General features: G+C 45.0%; 1 protein-coding gene across 1 annotated transcript in view; it reads right to left on the reverse strand.

Annotated features, from left to right (window-relative positions):
- The window catches only part of MYT1 (myelin transcription factor 1), a 145,101-nt gene that overhangs the window by 65,746 nt on the left and 61,130 nt on the right, over positions 1-18,225 (reverse strand). The window contains exons 5-9 of the mRNA XM_035122648.2: positions 12,620-12,682; positions 9,957-10,207; positions 8,202-8,305; positions 7,493-8,150; positions 4,837-4,971 (exon numbers count right to left, since the gene is read on the reverse strand). Of these exons, the coding sequence (XP_034978539.2) occupies positions 4,837-4,971; positions 7,493-8,150; positions 8,202-8,305; positions 9,957-10,207; positions 12,620-12,682 (1,211 nt within the window). The remainder of the gene's footprint in view (positions 1-4,836; positions 4,972-7,492; positions 8,151-8,201; positions 8,306-9,956; positions 10,208-12,619; positions 12,683-18,225) is intronic.

The following is an 18,225-nucleotide window of genomic DNA, read 5'->3' on the forward strand; positions in this document are numbered from 1 at the left end:
TATTATTATTATTAATACCCCACCCATCTGGCTGGGTTTCCCCAGGCACTCTGGACGGCTCCCAACAGAAAACTAAAAGCAGAATAAAACTTCAAACATTAAAAACTTCCCTAAACAGGGCTCTCTTTAAATAACAATAATTTATTATTTATACCCCACCCATCTGGCTGGGCTTCCCCAGCCACTCTGGGCAGCCTCCAACAGAATGCTGAAATACAATAGTCTACTAAACATTAAATCCTTCCCTAAACAGGGCTGCCTTCAGATGTCTTCTAAAAGTCTGGTAGTTGTTTATTTCCTTGACATCTGATGGGAGGGTGTTCCACAGGGTGGGCGCCAGCACCGAGAAGGCCCTCTGCCTGGCTTCCTGTAACCTCGCTTCTCACAGTGAGGGCCAGAAGGCCCTCGGAGCTGGACCTCAGTGTCAGGGCAGAACGATGGGGGTGGAGATTCCAGGGAGTTCCAGGGGTGCTTACCCAAGATTCATGTTTACTTTTTGAAATGAGGCACAGCAGGGACTGTGGCGTCTTTATGACATATGGTTTATTTACACATATATACAACCTGAATTTATGATGGAGGGGTTCACAGCATGAACACCCCAAACAGGTCTTGTTTCTCCCATAGCCACAGACCTGGATTCAGACAGACATCAGCCATGGCTCTGACCCTCTCTCCCCCTTGTTGACTTTAACAGAGTGCAACCTTTTTCCTTTAGCTCACATCAGGGCCAACACTGAACACCCATTCCTAAATGCTACTCTGCTTCAACTCTGGTCTTCGTCTTTCTAACTAAGGGAGCTAGAGGAGGGATCCTTCCCCAAAGCCATCTGGAACAGGCAGCGGTGTAGCTAGCCGCCTGGCTGCCTGGGGCGGCAAACCTGAAGGCACCCCGCTGGGGGGCGGGGTGTCTGTCACGACGCATGTGTCATGATGCACAATGCATAACACATGTGTCACGGCGCGTGACGCACGCGCACACAGGAGGCATGCACTGTGGCGGCGCGGCAAACCCCGTGAGCAGGCCGTGGAGTGAGGCAGTCTCAGTTGCATTGGGGCTTATCCTCCATGGTGGCAGCCGTGTCGCGCGGCAACAGTGGCGGCCATCGGAGATGGTCAGCCCTGTCCAGCCTGCTGTCCCCCGCCCAGCCTGCTGCCTGGGGTGGCACACCCACTGCCCCCTATTACTACGCCACTGGGCACAGGGTCTCGTCTCCTTGGCTTTCCTAATGACCCATTACTTTACCTTTGCTCTTGGTGAATGGCTCATTTTCCCAGGTGATTACCTCGCGAGGAAACTGGCCTGTCTTATATTTTAACATAAGCTGAATCCAGGGGTTCAGTGTCTGGCACCCAGTTTAATAATGTAAACATTGATTAAAGTCTAACATGTACTGGATCCAGGAATTTAGGGGAGTCTGGTACCCCAGAACTCATAACACTATTCTTCCCTCAACCTACCAAAAATGAACTCCAAGACAGAAAACCACCACAATTTAAGATCCAACAGCAGAGGAAAACAAAAGTGTATTTGCCTGGTGTTGAAAAGCTGGTCATGTCAGAGCTAGGTAAGGGTCCTTGGAGGAGAGCATTCTGTAAGTGGAGGACAACCACAGAAAAGGTCCACTCCCTGATCTTACTGCCAACTTCTGCAGACAAAAGTTGCCAGGAGGGGGAAAGGATTAAGAGTGCAAGTGGTTGCTTGGACCTATCCAAGCACCTTATTCACATCCTTGTGCTACACCAGCTGAAAGTGACTCAACAAATTGGTACCAGACTACACAGCTCTCTCGATGCCTCTTGACACCCAGCAATGGTCTTACAGGGCCCTCCTTTAGATAGCTATATGTATTACTTCCCATTGTGAAGCACACAACATTTCTCTCGTCCCCCCCGCACTGCCGTTGGACCAGGGCCGTCTTAAGCCCATCCAGCACCCTGGCGCTAAGGTCCCTCCAGCGCCCCCCTCCAGTGCGAACCGCGGCAGCAGCGGGAGGCCACCTCCGAGGACTCCACGCTGCGCCTCCTTCTTGTTTCCCCAGCGCTGGGTTCCGCTCAGTCAAGCTTTGCCACCAGTGTGCGCACCGCGGGACCAGCAAGAGCTGCTTGGGCGCTCTGTGCGCGCTGGTGGCGAAGCTCGACTGAGCGGAACCCAGCACTGGGGAAACAAGAAGGAGGCGCAGCGCGGAGTCCTCGGAGAAGGAGAGAGACGCGGCACAGCCTCTCATCTCGTGGAGCGCAGTCCTGGCCAGATCGCCGGAACCCTGCACTCACTTGGCGCCCTTCCAGCGCCCTCCAGCGCCGTGGTTCTCCGCGCCACTAGCCTCTATGGCTAGGACGGGCCTGCGTTGGACACTTTACAACTGCTTCTACATTCCTGATATGCTGGAGAGAGAGAACTCAAACACCACAAAGTTTGCCAACTCTGATTTAGACCACACACACACACACACACACACACACACACACACAATTTGAGCATGTGCAGTTTCACATTTTAAAAACTCACTTAAATCCTAGCACCACCATGACTACAGGAAATAAAATGATGTTTGCTCCTGTTGTCCTGATGCTAAACACATTCACTTGGAAATGGCCATAATTTTGCTGCAGAAAATGATAACCTGGCATGCCTTAGGCACTTACGCCAGGCCTGTTTGCTGCTGCTGCTGCCTCTTGTGTAGTTTTTTGGGGGACTCTTACCCTGCATAGCCCTGGGCTTGTGCCCCAAAGTCCAACCCTCTCTGCAGAACTCCCTGCCCTGGAAGCCACATGCAAGGTTTTTTGGTTCCATAATAGAATGAGTTTAAATGTGAATTTTAAAAAATAAGATAAAAACATATATTTTTTAATTTCCTACTGCATTGCGCTTCTGCCTATCTGTTTCAGGTACTTTTAAGCAATTGGAATTATCTATAGTCTTTTATTTTGTTTTGTTTTTTAAAAATATTTTTAATCTTCAGGATTACTACCTCCTGCGGTGATGACCTTAAAAGCAAAGGAATTAATTTGTTTTTCAGTTCTTTTTTTTTAAAATCACACATATGAGAAAATAACCCCTTGTCTCATTTCCCCTCAAGTCTAAAACCTTTGAAGTGAACTGATAAGGCAGATTTTCACTTTATTTTCATATGTGCACACAGCAATTCCTGTGATGTTGTTATGAAGACATGAATTAAACCCACAAATAACAAACATTTGCCCTTTGGGGAGAAAGTATATGAAACTTTCCAATACCAATTTATATTTAATAGCAGGAAAATGTTGACTTTTTCATTTCCTTTGTGTTTTGCCACGCCTGCCTCATACATACTGTTTGCATTTTTAAAAAAGAGGGGAAAGATAAGTGCAAACATCTCTCTTTCCCTCTTTAACATTTCATGGAAATCAGTGCGAATGAAGTGTCTGATTCATTCCAGACAAGATGGAATTTTTTTCTAAGAAACTGTATTTTCAGAGGTGGCTTAGCCTCACTTTGTGTTTAAGAAAACAGGGGTGTAGCAGGCTGAGAGCTATGGCAACAATCTTATGAATGCTACCAACTGAATTCAGCAAAAGTTGATCAGTCTGAAATTCCACTTAATTCACTGAAAGACAGTTAAGTACTGTATATACATAAGCAGCCTCTCCCTTGAAAACAGCAATGAAAAAAATGTTGCAATCCCCCCTTTTGGCCATTTTTGGGGGGTGGGAGAGGGAAAATGAACCCCCCCAAATCAAAGAACTTTCTCAAAGTTTTTTTTTTGGAAAGGCTTACTGCACAACTTCCTTTAGCTTACAACTTGTGTGGGTGTGCACTAAGAGACAGTGGCTTGCCTAAGGTGACTGAATGAATTCCTAGCTGAAGTGAAAAACCAGCTTAGTTCACAGCTCAGTCTCTTAACCAGTGTGCTACAGTCCCTAGCATACCCAAGTATGATGTGCACACTGTCATCAAAATGATGTTGAGATCACAACTTAACATTAAGGATATTTTGCAAGCCACTGTCATGTCTTTTTTGAACATAGGGATGAGCTGAAAGGGGGGTGGGTAGTTTTAAAAAAACATTTTGGGCAGCAATTTTTTTTTTAAAAAAAAATCCTTTTGGCGATTTTTCAGATATTGTGCCACAAGAGAGCAAACATGTTTGCCCACCGAAAGCGTTGGAAATGTAGTGAATGTGACCAATTTTGATTGCAGGTGGGTTGATTTAAGTTGAGTCAATTTAAATTATTGTTTTAAACCATGATTTAAATAACCAGGAAGCTACACCTGGTTGGTGTAAACAATTGATTTAAATTGTTTAAACTTTCTCATTTTGAAATTCATTCATGGCTAAGCAGACATACTGAGCGGTTGGTATAACAGCCTAAATGCTTACTGCATTGCAAAATTATGTCCGCTTAGAGAAAGCAGATATTTATTTGGGTCTTCTTGCAGACATGCAAGCATATTAAGGAAGATATCACTTTATCGAAGGGCACAGTCCTTTGTATACTTATTTGGAAGCAATCCCAGGAAGCAGAAGTCCCACTTTCTTCACTGTGACTTATTCCCAAGTAAGCATGCATGGGATTGGCCTTCAAGTGCCCAGAACATTGCAGAAGCAACGGGTGGTTGCTAACTAGGTCACAGACTCTTGCATCTTCCCTGCTTGCTCAACTGCCACCTAACTGTTCTGTTCTCTTTTCACTTTCACCTTTGCCTTGCTGCACCTCCTCCACATTCATTGGAGATGATGGATTTGTCATTCATTCATTCATTCATTCATTCATTCATACAGCAGCAGTAGTATTTGTTGCAAAAGAAGAAGCTGGGTTGTTTCTGTCCTGTAAATAGCTCCAAGTCACACTCACTCTCAGGAGGGATCCTGTCTTTGTGCGGGCAGCCAGACAAACTGCGGTGGTGAGGGTACAGCCCTGTGACATGCCCTGTGCCATCACAGCCAGGGGTTGGGCATTTGATTTCTCGCTTCTCGGGTCTTGAAGGATCTAGGAAGTGCAGGAAGAACATCATGAGACGTGCAAAAAAGTCCATGAGAAAATAAACCAGTGTTATTAAGAATACCTCCGAATCTGTTTTGCATTTCATTTCAGGTGAAATTTACTTACACAATTCATGACCAGCCTTCCTCAACCTAGTGCCTGTCACGGTGGCTGGCGCCAATGGCAGTTGTCTTCCAAAACATCTGGCGGGCACCAGGTTGGGGAACACCGGTTCAGAGGAACAGTAAATGTACATCTCGACACAGTGGTGGAGCTTTATGCTCCAGCACCGGGGGGCGGAGAGCAGGCGGGGGCGTGGCTGGCACGCGTCCCAGGGGGACGTGTCCTGGGGGCATGGTGCACCACCGGTAGGGACGTGGTGCACATCCTGGGGGTGTGACACGCTGCCTGCAGGGGCGTGGTGCCCAGCGTGGGCGGGGAGGGCTGCCAAGATGGCACTCCACCAGGATCACGCTGCCGGGGGCGGTGCGCTCTCCCCACCTCCCTCTTCCTCCACCAGTGTCTCAACGACAACAACAAAAGATCAGTAGCTCTTCAGATATTGTTACCTATTGCTACCCCTAAAAACCATGATAGAAGGAATCTCATATGCAGGTTTATGTTTCCTACAGCCTGATTTGACTGTGTCGACCACAGCAAACTATGGCAAGTACTTAAAGAAATGGGAGTGCCTGATCACCTCATCTGTCTCCTGAGAAATCTCTATGTGGGACAAGAAGCTACAGTTAGAACTGGATATGGAACAACTGATTGGTTCACAATTGGGAAAGGAGTATGACAAGGCTGTATATTGTCTCCCTGCTTATTTAATTTATATGTAGAATTCATCATGCAAAAGGCTGGACTGGATGAATCCCAAGCCGGAATTAAGATTGCCAGAAGAAATATCAACAACCTCAGATATGCAGATGACACAACCTTGATGGCAGAAAGTGAGGAGGAATTAAAGAACCTTTTAGTGAAGGTGAAAGAGGAGAGTGCAAAATATGGTCTGAAACTCAACATCAAAAAACTAAGATCATGGCCACTGGTCCCATCACCTCCTGGCAAATAGAAGGGGAAGAAATGGAGGCAGTAAGAGATTTTACTTTCTTGGGCTCCTTGATCACTGCAGATGGTGACAGCAGTCACGAAATTAAAAGACGCCTGCTTCTTGGAAATAAAGCAATGACAAACCTAGACAGCATCTTAAAAAGCAGTGACATCACCTTGCTGACAAAGGTCCGTATAGTTAAAGCTATAGTTTTCCCAGTAGTGATGTATGGAAGTGAGAGCTGGACCATCAAGAAGGCTGATCGCCGAAGAATTGATGCTTTTGAATTATGGTGCTGGAGGAGACTCTTGAGAGTCCCATGGACTGAAAGAAGATCAAACCTATCCATTCTGAAGGAAATCAGCCCTGAGTACTCACTGGAAGGACAGATCCTGAAGCTGAGGCTCCAATACTTTGGCCACCTCATGAGAAGAGAAGACTCCCTGGAAAAGACCCTGATGTTGGGAAAGATGGAGGGCACTAGGCGAAGGGGACGACAGAGGATGAGATGGTTGGACAGTGTTCTCGAAGCTACCAACATGAGTTTGACCAAACTGCGGGAGGCAGTGGAAGACAGGAGTGCCTGGTGGGCTCTGGTCCCATGGGGTCATGAAGAGTCAGACACGACTAAACGACTAAACAACAAAGGTCTGATTCTATGGATCAATTTAATCTGCAGCCGTGCAAGTAGCCACTTTTGCTGTTATCAAGATAGCCACACACTCCCCAGGTGTATTTTATGCTACTGTGGCTCATATGCATCAATTGATCTATCTTCCATAAACTGGTATAATCCTTCCTGAAAGTCACCTGTGCTAGAGTCTGTTGGCATGTCATATGGCAATGAGTTTCACAGGTGAATTAGAATTGTATGAAGAATGCTTAGGATGTTTGCTTGCCCCAAACCTTCTTTCTAGCTGCTTCACTGAATAGTCCCAATGAGCACATGGGAAACACTAGCATTATGACCCATCTGGAAGCAGCACTCTTCCTCGAGTAGGAGTGGGGGAAACATTCAAGTGTATGCAGACTCTGAAGGTTTTACTCCTTTGTCACTTATAGGGCATAGCTGCCAAGTTATCCCTTATTTTAAGGGATTTTCCCTTATGCTGAATAGGCTTCCTCGCGAGAAAAGGGAAAACTTGGCAGCTATGCTGCAGAATACAATATGGCAACACCATTGCAGAAACAACCATTGACCAAGTCATTTGCTTCTTTCCATTAGGCTTCACAGAGACAGCGTGACAGAAGATGAGTTACTTCTGTTCCACCATCCTCTGATTATTTTGTATTTACTGGAACCATTCAAACTTTGCATTGGCCCTGAGAACAGTGGGCTGGAGGGGACATAGGGGCATCCAGATGTTACAGATCAATAGGAATGGGGCTCCCAGGCCCTCCCAAACTCATTTTCATTGCCACTGGGGGGTGCGGATAGCAGTTTATTTGCCACTGGAAGGACAAAGTCCTCACCTTTGCTGTAGTAGCTCTTTCTGATGGAGTCCAGGGCTTTGTTTTGCTTGTCCTCGACCTGGAAAAGTTTCACATGCTCCCCGGCCAGCTGCTGGCCAGGCTCTCTCACAACCTTAACCTGTTCAGCTTTCAGAGCAATGGCCTGTTCCAAGAGACCCAGGTTCCCCCGGGTCATCATGTCATACATCTCAGATTCATCAGTCACAGTGGATTTCTGGGAGTGGGAATCATCGTCCTTGTCATCGTCTGATCTCACCTCCACAATGACAGAATACTCAGGCTTGGGGCCGACTATCTGTCCTTCACAGTGGGTTTTTGGGGAGTCCTGAGATGTGTGAGGAGCTTCTTCACAGATCACTGCAGTTGATGTCTCCTCCTCCTCCTCTTCCTCTTCTTCCTCCTCCTCTTCCTCTTCTTCCTCATACTCTTCATCTTCCTCCTCCTCCTCCTCCTCTTCATTGTCTTCTTCTTCCTCCTCCTCCTCCTCGTCTTCCTCCGCCTTTTGCAATTTGCAAGATTCCTCAAAGCTCACCTCATCATCCCGATGTTCCAGGCACAAATCGCTGCTGCGCTCACTGGTGACCTCAATGACTTCCTCCGCATCCTCCGTTTGGATGATGATCTCCTTTTCACATTCCTCCTCAACTACCTCCTCTTCCTCCTCCTCCTCCTCTTCTTCTTCTTCTTCCTCCTCCTCTTCCTCCTCTGCTGCTCCTTCTTGTAGCAAGTGCACGTCCTCCTCAGTGTTGGAGACCTGTCCTTCGCTTTTGGACACCTGCCCCTTGGCTGCAAGAGTTCCTTCTGATATTTGGCCTAGAAATAAAAGAGAGTTGGCAATTATTTCTTGATGGCTCTTGTAGCTGGTCTTGAGCAGGCTGGGTGTAAAAGCAACATATTCTGTTGTGGCTTGGGGTTTTGGCCCTTTTGCCATATGCCTAGAATTCCCTGGACATCGTCAGGATTCTGCTGTTAGAATCAGTGACCGGGTGGAGATTACTGAAATGTCTGGGGGAAATCTGGATGTATGGCAACCCATGTTCAATCCCCCCCCACCTTTTGAAAAGTGGCAACCCAACTTAAGCAGGGAAGAATAGCTGGGGGACACCCCCCCTCCCACACACATAAACATTTAAATGACCCATTTTAAAGGTTCGATAGAAACTGTGCCTTGCTATTACACTCCTGGTGTGGCCATATTTATAGCATTCAGCCATGGCAGGTAAACAGACGGTTTTCTTTCCTAAAACTGTTCCCTCTGATGAAATGAACATCAGTGCCTGACATTTATTTTCCCCAGGATGCCTTCAGAAGTCATCAACTAGATACTTGTGTGCTTTGTCTAATGCCTCTCTAGACTGATATTTATGTGCGGAAAACATCACACAGAAGGATGTTGTCAATGGAAACATACAGCATTGCCTTCATTTACATGGGGGGAAGCAATGAATCTGGCCTCCCCAAGCTAAGCAAGGCAATAATTTTGGATATTGCCAATAGTTCTCTCGTTGCTGTGCCAACGAGTCTTTGGGTGAATTGGTGCCCATTGCAGTTAATGAAAAGGTTCTAGTGGCTAATGGCAGAAGAGGTGCTAATGGATTGGTAACCTCTTGAAAGCACATACAACTGCAGTATCATTACTGTAACTGGGGTCAAGCAAAAGGTATGTCTGTCTCCCCCTCCGGGCCCCAGGCACAATGTGGATAGTGCAAAACAGGCACCAAAGGTCTCGTGTCTCGTGAATATTGGAAGTAATTACAATTAAATAGCATGATGTTGGATTTATTTTATTTTATTTATTGCAACTCTATCCCACTTTTTCCTCCAAGGAGCTCCAGGTGGTATTCAGAGTTCTCCCCCTCCTCATTTAATCCCTGCAACAACCCTGTGAGGTAGGTTAGGCTGAGAGGCAGTGACTGGCCCAAGGTCACCCAGTGAGTTTCATTCCACCCATAGCAATTCAGGCTGTACCTTCCTCTGGTTGAGTTATTTAGAAACCTTTGAGGTTTAGAGATTCATGGCTGAATACCTGAAGCATCAAATGTTCCACATTTTAAATGTTCCTTTTTTAAAAAAAAAGTGGAATATTGATTTTTTAAAAAATATTACTACTACTACTACTAAAATGTATTATCTTTATTTGCTTTATCTTGCCCAAGGCAACCTGAAGCGACTTCCAACCAAATAAGATATGTGGATAGTGTTATTATATAGTTTAGTCACTAGGTGGCACTGGACTTAGTTGCATCTTCTGGGTGGAGTCAGGAGTTTCCTGTTATATTTGTGTTGGAGAGAGCCGATAAAGTTTATGTCTAGCTTCCTTGACTGGCACGTCCTCTGTGCCTACCATGACAGCATCTACATATTATTCAGAGGTACTATCACTCTATAGATTGTCAACATTCCCTTTCTTATTCCTACCCATGAAATAAATATTTGCAGTCGAGCCAATAATGAAATAAAGCACCTTCTTCCGGTGGACAACTGCTGCAGGCCTCCTCTTGGTCTATTGCTTCTGCCTCTTCCTCCTCCAGCGTGCCCTCGGAGTCGTCCGTCACAGACTCCTCTTTCGCTTCTGCCTCTTCGCTGCCATCGCTGTCAATGCTGTAGCCTTCATCGAGGGCTAGCTTAAGCGGCTGAGATTTCCTTTTGGATGCCAAATGTTCTGCTTCTGCACCTTGAAGTTTCCTCTTCTTTGCGAGGGGGCAACTTTGTAAACTAAAAAAACAACAACGGGGAGAGAGTGAGAGAGAGCTTTGTCACTGTAACACCCTGGAGTTCCGAGAGCTAACCAGCTAGACTGGGTGAAGTACACGTGTCTTAATTTGCAATGTTTAGGTAATGGCTTCATTCTGGACATGTGATGAAACTGTCACTCTCTGATTAATTGAAACAATTCAAAGGCATGAAACGAGCCATTCCCTTTGTTTCTAGCTGATGTAAAGCGTCTGGAGCTAAACTCCATAACTAGGGGAAGAAGGAACGAGCCCTTCTTCCTGCTTCTGTTTTCCCGATCCAGCAGGATCTTCTTATGCTCTGATTGTATCCTGCTCCCCTTACCGTGCCTGGGTCACGAGTGACAAAGATAATTTCTCATTTGCTTGCTCACTGGAGAGTACATAGCGCCTCCATCAGAGCCTTCTCACACATGCCACACAAAGCACACAAGCCAAGGAGCAACAGATTAATCCTCACTCTCTGATTTGTGCCATGGTAGTAGTACAGCGGTACCTTGGTTGTCAAACAGCTTGGCTCCCAAACAAATCAGCTCCCGGACACCCTAAACCTGGAAGTAACTTCTGGTTTACAAATGGTTTTCGGAAGCCGAATGTCCAACGCGGCTTCCGCTTGAGTACAGGAAGCTCCTGCAGTCAATTGGAAGCCCCGCCTTGGTTTTCGAATGGTTCCAGGAGTCGAACTGTAAGGGGGAGGGATCATAGAGAAACCCCCCCCCTCATCAGAAGCAGCCCGTCTCGAAGCAGTCATGAGAGCGAGGGGTCTGAAGGGGTGAGTCAGGAAACGGGGGGAGGGAGTGCCAGGGCTCTGGCAACATTAAAGAGCCCCTGCTCCATTGGCAGGAAGAGAGGGAGGCGGAAAGAGTGGACAGGAATAGGTCAGACAGAAGACCCGTCCCTCCGATGCCGGAATTGAGAAGGAGGAGGAAAGGGAGGCGCTTCTCAGTTCCGAGACTTTTATGCTGGTCCCGAACGAGGAAGGGGGTAGTGCAGGAATCTGACTCGAGCAGGTAGACATGAAATGAGCAATCCGTTACACTGTAAATAATGTGCACCAATAAAAACGTCTGAAAGACAAGCATGTGGACAGTCGTTACTCAAGAGTAGTCACAACAAACCCTGACACGAACAGAGTCCCAGAACACATTATGTTTGACAACCAAGGTACCACTGTACTCCTGATACTGTACTATAACTGAGCCAAAGTATGTGTAATTGAAATAAATGTATATCCCACACTTCATCCTTTTCATAACGTTGTTTTTCTATGTCCATAAGAGTGTAAGCTCATTGGGGCAGGGACCTTGCAAAGCACCATGTGGATAAATGGTGTTAGTTAATAAAAAAAAGTTAGCCCTCCTCCCCATGCTCTACATTCTGGAGTAGTACAAACTGTTTTGCACTTAAACAACCTTTCCCCTATATATAAACTAATCTCCAGTTCTTCAAGGTCTCCCGAGCTACTTTTTGAGGCTCCAATGGAAAAGCAGAAGGCAAAGCAGTTGGTGGCTGCCTAGTAACCACACCTTTTGGTACCCAGAACTGTTAAAGGCCTCAGAAGTGATTACCAGAAAACACAGGAATGTCAGAAGATCCCCACCAGAGAAGATCACATTTCCATCTAGTTCAGTGTCCTGTTTCCAATAGTGTCCAGCCACTTGGAAGTCCACAAGGACTTTTTATTTCATTAACGTCTATCAATAATTTCTGAGTCAAAAATATTCATATCTATCCTACCCATGGCCCCATTGTTGATTGGAAAGTTTCAATGGACTACTGTCATCGAGTGTGATGTTGAGTGTGATGGGGAGAACCCCAAGACAGTTGGGAAGGATTTGGTTTGTATTTAAAAGTGAAATCTACTTAATTTGCACTTTCTGAGACAATATGCAGACTATAACACATTCATCCTTTGATATTTACACTTCTCTGAATTTGGCAGTGTAGTTCTTTAGCCAAGCAATTTGCACAAAAATGCATGGACTAAGCTAAAGTGTGCATAGAAATAACATCTGTGAAAATAACATACGAAAATGCATTCTATTTGGGAAAATACGCTTTGCATTTTTCCCCCATATATCAGGCAAAATTGCATACAACAATGTGTCTTAGGAGAAATCTGCATCAAAAAAGTTGACGCATTTTCACGGAGACTTAAAAAAAAAATAAACACCACAAACTGATACGGAAGCCTGAATTTAAGGCTGAAAAAGTGAGAAACTGAGAGAAACCAAAACTGACAGATTTACTTATCCTTAATCAGCATGCAATGAATTGAAAGAGGCCAGGAAGAAACAACAGGGCATAAGTAAGCTCTTCCAGATGTGACAGGTTGGAGGATTTGATGAGGATGGCAACAATGGCAGCCGTGTTGGTGATGGTGACCAAAACTCACCTCCTGTGTCTTGCGTACTTCCCCCGGATGTGTCCCGATCCGTTACATCCTGGGGTAGGGCAGCTAATTAGGAGGGTGACATAACGAAGAAACAAAAACAGGCTTGACTTCAAGGGGTAAAGCAACAGCAAAGTTTTCAAAATCAAAGCGCGTAGCGTGTTTAAACAAAAGGCAACTAATCACATGTGCATTTGAAAAACCAAAGGAGCCACGGAAACACCCCATGGAAGAAAAGATAATTTCCTTTAAACAGTTCATCTCTTCCCCTTTGAATTCCAGCAGATGAGGGCAACACAGCGGCTCTGCAGTTTGCTAAAAATTAATGAAATGACTCACCCCATTTAATTAAATGAACGGTTCATTATAGTTTTATGAGTAGGTTTAATTAAAGTTTTGCATGTGTGAAAGCAAGCCTTTTAAAACCAGACAATTCTTGCACTCACCTCCTACTGGTGGCGCTTTTATTTATTTATTTATTACCAACACACACAAAACTGGACTTCCTCTGCAACTCTGTCTTTCAGTGCTGGATCCCGAAATCATTCCATTATACGTCCAAAGCTACTTCTGATGTAGTTATACTCCTGGTGGTGTTATATTGATGTGTATTTTATGTTGTTTTTAAGCTGTTTTTGGTTGATGTTTTATATTTGTTGTTAGCTGCCCCGAGCCCGGTTTCTAAACCAGGAAGGGCCTGGTATAAATAATATTATATTATAATTATAATTAAATATAATTATTTTCAGATCTGTATTTATGATGTGGTTACAATGATTACATCAGGTTGTTTGATGCTCCCACTGTGCTTCCTCTTCTGAGGCCAATTTCTACCGCACTTCCTCTGCGAATTTCCATAAGGTCCAACTTATATGTAGGTGATTCAGGATTTGAGAAGAATGGTGTCCTTTCCAGCCAAATAGGAATGTTCTATATGTTCCACTCCTGAGCAAATGCGATTAAATACAGCCTTGTTGCTGTACAGAATGCACTTCCATAATTCTACCTTTGAGAACCTCAACGAACAACAGATTTGTCCCCCATAACAATTGGAACAGCTCACCCTTCTGCCTACTCTTTTTGCCCTTTTGCCGATGATTGTAAAAGTCTATTTAATTTTAATTGCCTTCCATTAGGACTGGAGATTGCAGCATAATGAGCTGCCCCCAGACACACTAAAAGTAGATGGACCCTGGGACCCTGAGCTTCTGGGTGATATCAGCCATGGCTCACCTGAATTAAAAGCTTATGTTTGTGGCCGCTTTGAAGAAGAGGGAGACAAGTCTGAAGTCTACTGCATGCTTCAAGAATGGTGAATTTGAGCCTCTGTCACATGTTCAACAGAATGTCCTGGTTCTCACATAACACTAAGGCATGCTTTGTTTAGCAAACCATGAGTTAAGAACATAACTCAGGCCAATAGACCATCTAGTCCAGCATCCTGTTCTCAGAGTGGCCAACCAGATGCCCTTGGGACGCTCATAAGCAAGACCTGAACACTAGAGTACCCCACCCTACTGTGGTTTCCGGTAACTGGTATTCAGTAGCATATTACCTCCAATAGGGGAGGTAGAACATAAACCCGGCATGGTTAGTACGTTCCTCATCCTTTACAAAGGGTGCTGGGTTTACATGTAATGAGAAGCCACTGCGAAAACAAACCAAGGTCTGGGAGCCAACAACAAAAAATGGCTTCAGGTTGTGATCTCTTGGCAGGAAACAAAACAATTGAGCTGCTCAGTAGGTTTAATCAATCCTTATTGAATAAAAGCATGGTTTAGCATTATGTGTAAATGAGGGCAATGCATATACCATGGGTGGGCAAACTAAGGCCTGGGGGCTGGATCCGGCCCAATTGCCTTCTAAATCCGGCCCGCAGATGGTCTGGGAATCAGCGTGTTTTGACATAAGTAGAATGTGTGGTTTTATTTAAAATGCATCTCTGGGTTATTTGTGGGGCATAGGAATTTGTTCACCCCCCCAAAAAAATATATAGTCTGGCCCCCCAGAAGGTCTGAGGGACAGTGGACTGGCCCCCTGCTGAAAAACTTTGCTGACCCCTGGTGTATGCAAATGGGGTTCACATCTGTTTGCTGCAGCTGGCCGTGCATATCTGTCTGAAGTTTGCATGCATACAAACTGTACATTTATAGGCATTGTCCACACAGTCATTCAACTTGCCTATTTAAGGGTCTGCAGTTGCATGGGCAAAGGTAATGTACATACAGTAAGTACATGCATTGGTAATTTGAGACCTTCACATGAATGCATGTATGATGGGGGGGGGCATCAGCTGTGAGCAGCTGTGATCCAGCTTTCTTTGTAAGTGGAACAAGCGAAAGGAGCTTCTATTTCACTACATTGTCACTTGAACTTTGGTCTTTGGGGAATGAATTAAGTCTTACATTGGGGAGCTAAAGGAAAGAAGGCAAGCTATGCTCCACAGGGCCCAGTCCCAGCTCTCTCTCCCCATAACCACCTCATCCTCCCATAGGGGAGAGCACCTGAGTCTGGGCTCCAGTGCAAAAATAGTAAGAATGCACCTGGGAAAGAGGGCAATAGTTTTGCATTGATGATCAACTAAAGTAGGGCTTGGAGGCAGGATCACAGCCAGATTTCATGGCTTGGCAGAGCTGTTCCATTTCCAGGTCTGGCTTCCAAGAAATGAATGGAAATTTTTCTCATACTGTAACCCGTAGAAATGTCTGTAAGCTGAATAAAATGTAGGGAGTTTCATGGCCCCAACGTTTCATCTTCATCTGTGCAATGTTTTCTATAAACCAGACACTGTCCTATTCTAAGAACAATATCTCATTCTTCCAGTGAACCTGCTCAAGCTACCAGTGAAAAGGCATTTGCATTGTTGAACTATTGTTTTGCAGCCAACTTGGGCATGATTGTGTCTGGAGATCTTATTTTAAAAAAGATCACCACGTGATCTCCAGGTTTTGCCACTCTCTGGGACAGGAACCACTTCTGTGCTCCCAATACATATGCAATTGTGTCTCCATAAAAGGAAACCTATTCTGTCCATTGTAGGGGAGCCTTCAAAAATGGCATTTTGCTTAGCCTTGGGATTCTACCCCCCTCATTCTGCTGCGTGCCTAGACCATCTTCCTCCTTGTCCTGCAAGGGCATTCACATCCATCACCCATTGGATATTTCTCCCTGACTTCTTGGAGCACTGCTAATTTCTTTTACCATGGCCTCCTCTCCTTTTGTCATGCAGGCGCAGCCTGGGCTTCAATTAGTCGATTAATCGTCCAGTTAATCAGGCAATTAGAGGACAGCTGCAGTGATGGCTGTGCACAGGCCCTCCGAGCTGCCCCTTAAATATGTCGCCAGCTTCAATTACCACCTCCACTCATGTGTTCAGCAATAAAACGTAGGCAAGTGGTACGCCTGCCGCTCTCTAACCCAGTATCTTGAGAGAGAAACAGCAGGCTCTCAGAGCAGAAACACCCTAGGAAGCTGGGTCACATAAGGTCCAATTACTCTTTGATGCAGGAAGCGTTCTAATCAAAAGGGGAGAGGAAAGACAGCCTGTATCATTTGTGCTGTGCTTACAGAGCTCTTCTCACTTGAACCTTCGCACTCGGTGTGCTTCTAATAGTGCTCGGTGGCTTTGTAAGCCTATAATTTGTATGCTCTCGAGTTCAGGTCTGTGTTAAGTTCTTCAAGGGCTGCTTCCGTTTCTCCCGTGCTGCCCCTGGTGCGTGCGGGTAATGCTATAGAGCACCAAACAAGTCAGCCTCAGGTTATGAAAGGCTAATACTCGGATGAGCAGTTGGCCAACCGAACACAGCGAGGAAGAGGCGGCAGCTTTCCCTTGGGGCTGACTGGCGGGCAGCAGAGCTTGGCACCCTTTATCCACCAAGGCCTTTTCTGGATAACCTTGTACCCCTCCTGCTTCAGAAATTAAAGCTGCTCAATGCCCTATCAGCTTAGGAGCACAGGAAGAATATAGAAACGTAGGAAGCTGCCCTAAACTGACTTGTCCACCTAGAATCGTAGAGTTGGAAAGGACTATGAGGGTCACCTAGTCCAACTCCCTGCAATGCAGAAATATTTTGCCCGACGTGGGGCTTGAACCCACAACCCTGAGATGAGGAGTCTCTTGCTCTATTGACTGAGCTATCCCAGGTCAACCTAGCTCTGTATTGTCTGCACCGACTGGCGGTGGCTCTCCAGGTATGATGGGGGAACCCAAACCCACACAGCAGTGGTGGCGACAACGACAGGACAACTGTTTAATACAAGGGGCACAGCCACTACATACCTCTGAAGCACATTGAAAGTACATTGCTTCCCACAAATAATCCTGGGAAGCGTTGGTTGCTAAAAGTGCTGGGAACTGTAAACTATGGTTCATGGGATCCTTTGGGAGAAGCCATGTGCTTTAAATGTAGGTTTGCTGGGGTGTCAACAAAATCTATCTAGTAGTGACTTCTGAATGTGGCACATGCTGCAGAGCTTTTGCAATGTAATATGAAGTGTAATATGAAGACAATTTATGCAGAGACAGATCATTGGTTGAGCTATCTCAGTCCACATATTGCCAGATGCTAGTTTTGTATAGTTGTTTGCTTGCTTCTATCAGCTTTTGTGCAAAGTATACTCAGTCCAGACTTTTCCCTCTTCACCTTCCACTTTTGATATTGATGTAAAATTAGGACACTATCCAGTCAAACACCTTTAAACCCCACTGATTTCAATGGGACAGCAGAGATTATGCATACATCTCTCCAGCTGAAATCAATTGGAGTGACAAAATAGAAAAAGGAGTGAGACAAAGCTGTCCCCTATCTCCACTGTTTTTATTCTGAAGTTGGAAATATTGTTTCAGAATATAAGAAGAAACAGGGAAATTAAAGGTATTGAGGTGGGATGTAGAGCCTATAAATTAAGGGCATTTGCTGACGATGTGGTGTTGACAATAAGGAATCTCAACCTATTTGCAAATAATTATATTAAATTGTGGAAAGAGGTTAAGAAAAGAGTTGGATATATGGGGGAGAATGAAACTCTCCCTGTTAGGTAGAATTTCAGCCATTAAAATAAACATAAAATGAATATAAAATGAACCCTAGGATACTGTTTTTATTCCAATCAATTCTGATTGTAAATAATTCAAACTGCTTCAAAGAATGGAAAAAAAGATACAGTCATACCTTGCTTTTTGGCCAGGATCCATTCCAGAGCCCTGACCTCTAGCCGAAAAGGATGCAGGGCAAAGTGCCGTGTCTGCACACACGCGGGGAACGGTTTGCACTTCTGCACATGTGCGAAGCACGATTTAGTCTGCAGTTGTATTATGAGGCATCTTGTTTGCGTTGGTTAAAAGAATGGATTGTATGGGACAATGCAGACATTTTAGATTTAGAAGGCCATGATTTAAAATTTGGCTGGCGTGCATGTCTTTCGTATGGGAAGGCTGAAATTTATAAGAGTTTCATGAACCACATTCTTAGGCAGAATCTGTACAGAATGTGTTTAAAGTTTGAAAAATGTTTATTTTGAAATGTAAAATTGAAAACTTAATAAAAATTATTATATTAAAAAGAAATTGATTGGACTGAAAAGCAAAGATCTTTATTTGTCAATGGATG

This window comes from Zootoca vivipara, chromosome 7, assembly GCF_963506605.1.
Source record: "Zootoca vivipara chromosome 7, rZooViv1.1, whole genome shotgun sequence".
Classification (NCBI taxonomy): domain Eukaryota; kingdom Metazoa; phylum Chordata; class Lepidosauria; order Squamata; family Lacertidae; genus Zootoca; species Zootoca vivipara.